The sequence below is a fragment of the Natator depressus genome, chromosome 6, assembly GCF_965152275.1.
Source record: "Natator depressus isolate rNatDep1 chromosome 6, rNatDep2.hap1, whole genome shotgun sequence".
NCBI lineage: Eukaryota > Metazoa > Chordata > Testudines > Cheloniidae > Natator > Natator depressus.
Genome location: NC_134239.1, coordinates 29,434,707 through 29,443,212, shown reverse-complemented (window position 1 = coordinate 29,443,212; position 8,506 = coordinate 29,434,707). Strand labels below are relative to the sequence as shown.

At 48.8% G+C, this 8,506-nt stretch overlaps 2 protein-coding genes across 2 annotated transcripts in view; one reads left to right on the top strand and one right to left on the bottom strand.

Moving 5' to 3' along the window:
* Positions 1-215: 215 nt before the first annotated feature.
* The window catches only part of SERGEF (secretion regulating guanine nucleotide exchange factor), a 464,594-nt gene continuing 456,303 nt past the window's right edge, over positions 216-8,506 (bottom strand). Inside the window, exon 11 of the mRNA XM_074954905.1 lies at positions 216-263. Within this exon, the coding sequence (XP_074811006.1) occupies positions 226-263 (38 nt within the window). The 3' untranslated portion in view covers positions 216-225. The remainder of the gene's footprint in view (positions 264-8,506) is intronic.
* Positions 4,290-7,350, top strand: MYOD1 (myogenic differentiation 1). Its single transcript, XM_074956920.1, has 3 exons — positions 4,290-4,838; positions 6,380-6,458; positions 7,100-7,350. The coding sequence occupies exons 1-3, from the start codon at positions 4,290-4,292 to the stop codon at positions 7,348-7,350; spliced, it is 879 nt and encodes a 292-aa protein (XP_074813021.1).

Sequence of the window (8,506 nt, the reverse complement as noted above, 5' to 3'; positions counted from 1 at the left end):
AACAATGTTAGAGTGCTGGAAAACACACACATATACTGTTGCACCTTTCCAAGCAGAAGCTGCTAAGCAGTTTTAAAACCCCCTTTATAATTTAATTATTATTGTTTTGTTTTATTTATGAAAACAACTAATCACTGATCGTAGATGTGGGATTAAAGATTATGAAAGTCCAGTTAATGCTAACTGCAAACACACATGCAAGTACCTCTACTCCTGTGGGTAATCTTATCCATGGGATGCAGAAGTCTTTGCAGGATCAGCCCCTTTAAAATGGAAACAGAGGTGAAACTGTTCAAACCCTTCTAAATCAGCAACAAAGAGAATTAACATCAGCTAAAACGCTAGAAATAAGTGATATTCTAAACTGCAAGCAAAGCATTCTAAACATTATATGTGAACTGTGTAAAGGGAGTGTCCCGGCATTTGTTTGGTGCTGACATTTTTTTTCTAAGGTCCAAATTCTGTCACCTCTGCTCGCCTCAGTAGCACCCTTACTCCAGAAGCTGTCCCACTGAAATGTATGGGAGTACATGCACAGCAAGAGAGTACTCAGGATGAGTGAGGATGGGTGTCAGTTTCCGTGCAAGTGTTTTACAAACAGATGCTCTTATGTGAAGGGGTAACTTGCAGTGCAAATCAACATGCCATAGTAGGCCATGTCATACCTGCTATTGCTCTGCTACACTGAGGTGATAGCTACAAATAGTTGTGAACTCAGTCCTCCTAAGGGGATTCATCACTAATGCATTACTCCATTGGTTTCTTAGAGGCATCAACTTGTCCCCAAAATACGTGACTGCCATTAACCAGGGTTAGGTTATGGCTCCTAAACCAACAGGAGGCTTCAACTGCTGCTCCAGCAGCCACCCACGCCCACATACAGCTGTTTTCTGTAAGGTCAAAATGTAGCCCCAAACTATCCAGGCTTGCAATAGCTCTACTTGGGCTTGGCACACCTCCTTCAGTCTCAAGCGGTTGTGTAACCCACACACCTCCTGGGCATGGTGTTCTGTCCCATCTAGTGGCACCGAGACCACCTAAAGAGAGAGATGAAATGAGTCTGCTTAACAGCCAGTTGGCTTTTAGCTCATGCGGTAGAGGCTCATGCACAAAGGTCCCAGGTTCGATCTGGACCCGGGCTGTTGGCTTTACACTTGCTCACCAAAAAGCTGCCCCAGGCGTTCCTTGCAGCACAGAGGTTTCCTCTGCAGGTGTCACCATTATACCATGAACCTTCTGAGTAATATTTCAGCAGCCGCATTTAAAGAGACAGCTTGAGCCCGAGGCGGGCTGAGACCTAGGGGGTTTCTGTGAAACTTACCTGTCAACTGCGGGAAACACGCAGCTTTAGAGAGTGAGGGGGGCGTCCCCTAGCGGGCGAGTTGTGCAACACAGCCGCGGAGGTGCAGGATGGAGGCGGGGGTGGTCTAGCTTTCCTAATTCTACGCGTTCAGATGATTAACACACACACACACACCCGCATTAGAAGGGTGGGACTCAGTGTAAGCGTCTAACCAACCTCACCCGCGGGTTTCCACGGGCACCCCGCTTCCCTGCGCCGCGCTGGGCGGGCTGGACGGCCTCAGCTTGCAGGGCCGCGCGCCGCCGCCTATGGAGCCGCGACGAGCTGCTGGGCGAGGCTCGATCTCCCCCTAGTGGCTCCGAGCTTGTGCAACCTTCGCGAGCGACTGACTCCCCTGTGTTCCTCCCCCCCCCTTCATCTTCCCCAACCCCCGTCGGGCCCGTCCCTCTCCTCACGCCCTTGCCCCCGCCCCGGCCGCTGAGAGCTGTAGCAAACCCCAGGAGCCGGCGTCCGTGGGCCTTTGGTGGCGTGTTCGTCCCTCCCGGGCGTGAGGGGCTCGTTGCACGGGCTCGCTTACTATTTCCCGGGAGCGCTCAGCACCGTGCCCCCGCCCCGGGGGGCTGCCAGGAACTCCCTCCCGTGCGTGATGCGCTTTGAACACACCGCTAGGCCACTCTCTTTCCTCCCCCCCCCACCCCCAACATTTCCTCCCTCTTCTAGATTTACACCTGATTTCTCCCTCGTGTGAGAAAGACACCCCCTCCACACGGTATCAGCCTGGAAAAGAGGGGCAGGCTGATCAAATACTATTTCTGTCCCAGAGACAGCCCCGAAGTCAACGGGGGCTGAAATAAACGGGAAGGGGAGAAATGGCTGGGGGGCCTCCGGCTCTGTCTGCAAAGCAAGTTCACCGCGGAGAATTGCCGCGCGACGTGACGACGAGCTGCGGCTTTCATTTTAGAGGCAGCAGGGCCACAACCCTCACCTAATGCCTTTCTCTGTCACCCGAAAGGCTGACGCGTGCCGTGAAGGTCGAATATATTTCTAGATAATCTAAGGCAATGATTGCCTTTCAGGAGCCATTCTCTGTACGCTCTTGACCCAAACCCCATACCCACCCACTTTAAAACTCGTTTCCTTTACTGAAAGGTGCCATCTCTCCAGTTTTTCTCTTAAACGCGCGTTTTGTCTTCTTGGTCCCTATTCTCACAGCTTTGCATGCAGTAAAAAGCAAACCAGAGACAGTAACAAACACACAAATCAATTGCATCTTCAGCGGGAAGCCGGCGATCAATGTCAGTGTCCCCTCCTTTCTTAAGGGGGGCAGCTGGCAAGTGGGCACGCACCAGACGGCTCGCACGGCGTTCAGGCAAAGGCCGTGACGCTCGTCGGCTCGAGCTCGATTTATTTTAGGGGGTTCTTTTACAAATCAAACTCAACAGTACGATTATCTGGCCAGAGACCTGGCATTACTATTACAACGGAGTCACGACTATTCAAAGTGACGGGAAGTCTACGTGGAAGGTTTTCGAACCGTTCAATGTTTTCTCCTGTCAGACCACAAACTGAGTTAGTCACGCAAAGAAAAGAGGGGAAAACACCGATAATACAGTAGTCCCTTTTCGCCTTCGGACTGCTTCCCGGACTCCTTGAAAATCAACTGAGCCCTATTCCTAGGTACAAAAGTTACACCGCATTATTTTGATTTTCGCTTTTGCAAATCATTGGATGAGAAAATATTAGGGTTCCAGGAGAGAAACTAAAGGCTGGAGAGAGAGGGAAAAACCGTAAGTGCATCTGTGTGATCCTAAAAACAGGAGCCAGCTCACTCGCATTTCCTGAAAAGACACATTACAATAGGAACAAAACAAAATCAACCTGCAATGCGAAGCTATATTTCCGTCTGAACGAAAAAGTTGCTATTCCCATATTAACAAGAAGGGCCAATGTTCCCTTACAAGCGAGACCACTCAATATATCAACCACCGGGAAGATACATTTGAAAGCTACCACTAAAGGAATGTATATTCCTTTCTTTGTCAATCATTTGGTTCTCTCGTTTTATTGTATGGTTTCTTAATCGCTGAACAGAACTTTTGCAAAGTGCAATAAAAGAAAAGAGAAATCTCTATTTTAGCCAGCTAGCTCTACCTCATCTGCAATAGCCAATAGTTCAGTTTAACAGCAGAAATCTTTTGCACGTGCCAAAAGACTCCGTAGAAGAAGCACAGATCACAACCTGAATATAGGTGGTTTTATTTTCTTTGCAGTATTATTAAGCAGGAAGCCTTTCCATAAAAATAATATCCCGAAACATTTACATAGACACAAAAGCCTAAAATACCATTGGAACAAGGGTGAGAACAGGAGCGCTCATGCAGAAAAGAGTTAAAATAAAGATGATCCCACTGTGACGCTTATTTTCTGGCTGCAGTTTGACATTTGCAAAAAGTTTCCTACAACTTTTGCCTGACAAGGGCTCCAGCTGCCCTCCAATCAGACGCGACCCCTTCCCTGCCCACCCCCTCCAAGACCCCAGCCGCTGCCTGCTTGGGGCTAAGGGATTGGCCGGCAGGTGAAAGGGAGCTCGCCCTGCAGGAATCCCCACCCGCCCTCCAGCAAGGCTTTGGGATAAATAAGAGTCACAAATTGTGCTATCTGGATGGCCATCGGCGGAGGGTATTTCAGTGTCATGCCAAGGCAGATCTGAACTGGGGAAGGGAGACAATCACCAGCCAAAGCTAAAGAACTATTTTGTCTAAGCCTAGGAAAGTGTCTCTCTCCCAATTAATTGGAGACAGTGGTGTGAGAGCGACTTCATTAAAAGTCTGTGGGGGTGGGGGGACAGTTAAACTAAATTAATCTGGCGGCTGGAAAATAAACTCCCCGATCAAAGCAGTTTGCTTTGCACCGATCGGCTGGGTTCCTGTGGCTTCTGCCCCTGCTTTTTATTCCTGCTCAGCCCGTCCCACCCTTTGCTGCCCCCATGGACTTGCTAGGCCCCATGGAGATAACGGATGGCTCCCTCTGCTCCTTCTCGGCGGCCGACGACTTTTACGATGACCCCTGCTTCAACACCTCGGACATGCACTTCTTCGAGGACCTGGACCCGCGGCTGGTGCACGTGGGTGGCTTGCTGAAGCCGGAGGAGCACCCCCACCACCACGCGCACCACCACGAGGACGAGCACATCAGGGCGCCCAGCGGCCACCACCAGGCCGGCCGCTGCCTGCTGTGGGCTTGCAAAGCCTGCAAGCGGAAGACCACCAACGCCGACCGGCGGAAGGCGGCCACCATGCGGGAGCGGCGGCGGCTCAGCAAGGTGAACGAGGCGTTCGAGACGCTCAAGCGCTGCACCTCCACCAACCCCAACCAGCGCCTGCCCAAGGTGGAGATCCTGCGCAACGCCATCCGCTACATCGAGAGCCTGCAGGCGCTGCTGCGGGAGCAGGAGGACAGCTACTACCCGGGGCTGGAGCACTACAGCGGCGAGTCGGACGCCTCCAGCCCCCGCTCCAACTGCTCCGACGGCATGGTGAGTGGTGGTGGGGGGGCGGGGAGGCTGCCGTGGCCCTCGGCCCCTGAGATGGGAAATGAGGCCCCCTCCTATACCCCGATCCTCGGGAGGAAGGAGAGGAGCCGCCCCCCGGATCCCTGGGAAAGAAACAGGGAGTCCCAACGTGTTCCCGGACCCTGGGGTGGGAGATGAGGTCCCCATCTATACCCTGATCGGGGAGAGGGCTCCTGTGTATCCTGGCCCCTCCCTGAGGTGGGAGATGTGGTCCCCTCCTACACGCTGATCCCTGGGAGGAGAGTGGGCTCCTATGTATCCTGGCCCCTCCTTGGGAAGGGAGATGCGGTCCCTTACATACCCTGATCGGGGAGCCCGTCTTTGAAACCCCTGTGAGTGTAGGGAGGGGAGTGTCTGATCCCTGGGAGAGGAAAGGTAGGGATCCCCATTCTGATGTGCCTGCTGTCCTTATCTCTGAACCCTGCAAGGACAGACCTGGGGCAGAGTAGCTAGGAGATCTTAGAAATAAACGTGGGAGTCACAGGAGGGCTGGTGAGAGATACGCCTAGTTTTCTGGCCTCCGTCACAGTGGGTGCTATCACACTTTGATTTCAGTGAGGAGAGCTGGGGCCCTTATGAGGGCACCCCTTAGGAAGGGCTTCCCTCTGAGATCATAGTGCAGCAGCAGATAGGGGTACTGCGGGTTCCTGATCACCTCTGAGTGCAGCTCTGGAGAAGTCTTGCTTGGGTTCCACATTTTCTGATCCTTATAAGGGGAACCCACAGAGAGGGGAGCTCCTGATCCTGGAGCAGGGGAGCAAGGGGAATCTCTTCACCTCATTGTACAGCTAGGGCTGCAGCCTAGCTGTCCCTGGCCCCCACTCTTCAAACACAGAGTACCTCTGAGATGGGAATCACAGTAACTCTTTAAGACCCACTGGGACAGAGGGCTATTCCCTGAAGGGGATGGTCATTACTGGAGCTGAATGTTTGGGAGGATAATAGAGTTAGCAGAGCTGAGGGAAGATTTATGGAACTAATCCCTCCTCAAAATACAGCATTCTCTTTTCTTTTGGTGGTGCGATCTCTGTCATTGTGTGTGAAAGTATCAAAGTATAAACCATACCAGGCAGGCTGTTTTTCTGTATGAAATGATAATGGAAAGAGCGTGAAGAAGAAAGATGACTGATGGGGGAAACGCTTTTAAAATATTATGACAATTAAGTGCTTTCCCCACCATCTCCCGTAACAAATCAAGGACCAAATGTTCTGTACTGTAATTCAAAGAGTCAGAGCAATCACTGATTACAAAGTTACAAATTTTTCCTTGTGTGTGGCAAAAAATCCTTGGAATAATTCAGTAATAGAAAATATTCTGGATTTAATATCTTCCCGGAAAGGTTTTTTCCCCTCATTCAGGGAAGCTAAAAATTTACCGTATTTCAGCAAGGACTGGGGCTATGGTGCAGACTAGAGATTGGAATATGAAATTAGATGGTAATTGGAGACTTTGTGAAAATTCTGCTTCTGAGCTGTTGTCATGCGTCCATTCTTTTGGTTTTCAGATGGAGTACAGTGGGCCCTCTTGCAGCTCTCGCAGGAGGAATAGCTATGACAGCAACTACTACACAGAATCACCAAATGGTGAGTATTTGCCTTAATGCCAAAGACAAGTGTGTGGAGGTGGAGACTGTCAGCAGAGAAAACTTCCCCTGCCCCTTCTGTCACGACTTGTGCTCAGCCAGCAAGCTGTGGGCACTGATACAGGATAACCCCTTCCCCAATTGTTTCCATGATTCTGTTTGCAAATGTGGGGACATCTTGTATATGCATTTCATGTAACAATTATATTCCTTACACTGTGCTTTGGCATGCATATTCGTCTCTGAAAACGGGCTTCAGATTTTAAACTGCTTTGCAACAGAGACTGACCCACCCAAAACCTTGGATCCAAACTTCGGAGAAGTTCTCAGCTGAATCCAGGGCAACCAGCCCCATTTCAATATCGAACCAAAACCCTGGCTCCAAATTCCCTCAGACCGGTAGTAGTCCACATCCAAATTTTGAGGCTTGGGCCCTTCACTACTTTGCTAGTTCTAATATTGTCTCTGATTTTTAGGGATTGGCATCTTTCAATAATATTTATTTGACATACATTTCCACTGAATCTTTATGTGCTCAGAGCCATGCAAGGCTGGTGGTTTTTTGGGTCCTCTGGAAGAATACATCCCCTTAGCATTAATTACTTATTGGGTTTATTGATCTCCTTTTAACTCTATCCTTAGATCCAAAACATGGGAAGAGTTCAGTTGTCTCCAGCCTGGACTGTCTATCAAGCATTGTGGAGAGGATTTCCACAGATAACTCCACCTGCCCAGTGCTGCCCACAGTGGAAGGTGGAGCTGAGGGCAACCCGTGCTCGCCCCAAGAAGGAGCTACCCTGAGTGAGAGTGGAGCCCAAATTCCCTCACCTACCAACTGCACCCAGATTCCCCAGGACACCAGCAGCAGCAATCCCATCTACCAGGTGTTATAAAGCCAGGTCCAGCTGCTTTGTTGTGCAAACACAAACTGCTATATGCTGCAAGCTCAAAGACCTGCCTTGAAAAGACTTAAGTATTTCTTTTTCCAGTACTAAAATATCTCTGAAAATTCCTTCAAATATATAATTTTTCAAGCCTATATTACTTCAAAATACACTTAATTATTTATTGGTTGTTGAACTAAAGCTATTTAATATGTCTAGAGGTAAAATTGCATAGCACAAGATGGCCAATGTTTATAATCTGTGCTTTGGGGAATGGGAACCTGGCTCTTGAGTTCTGGTAACACTTTTGAAAAGAAGAAAACGAGTCAGGAGTAATGACACGAGACATCCTTACTGTTACCCCCAATCCTGCCCAAAATAAGGTTGTGGACCATTTTTTATAATACTTTTTTGTATAATTGTAAATAAGAGTTGCTTTGCAAAAAAACCCACCCCAAACAAAAATACAAAAAAAGAAATTAAATATTTAATGTTGCTTGGTTTGTTGTGCCAAACTTTAACTTTATATATTTATACAATGTGGTTGCCCAGAATGTTTTCAACAATATTCTAAATAAAGATCCTTATTTATAAAATCAGTGGTGTTATTCTGACTTTCCTTAGGGCTTCTAGAATTACTACCACATTTAGGAGTGGTGCTCCAAGGGCTGCCTTGGCAGGAGGCAGATTCAGGCTCTGATTCAGCAAAGCAATCCAGCCATGTCCCACGGAGTCCCGTTATCGCGCTAAATTGCTTTGGTGAGCTGGGGTCCATTTTCGTGGTATCCTACTGAGGTGCTTTCTGACCTATTTCTTTCTTAATAATCTGAGAAATCTACATAGAGCCAGACATACTTGGCACTTTAGAAGCATAAAGACTCATTCCCTGCCCCAAAGAGTTTACAATATAATGGGTCAATCTCATAAGGCACTGTATAAGAGCTAAGTATTATGAGAATCCTCAATTCCCCTTACACTTAATGGGCAGTCAAGGTTATTCAGCATCCTGCTGGAGATGCTGAGCATCATGCAGGATCAGGTACCAAATTAGCAAATGACTGTTTAGATAAGAAATTATGTCCTAACTCTAAGTTGACATTCTGTATTTGAATATTCATGGACACCAGAAAATAAATGGAGCTCAGTTGGCGCTCTGGAGCTCAGG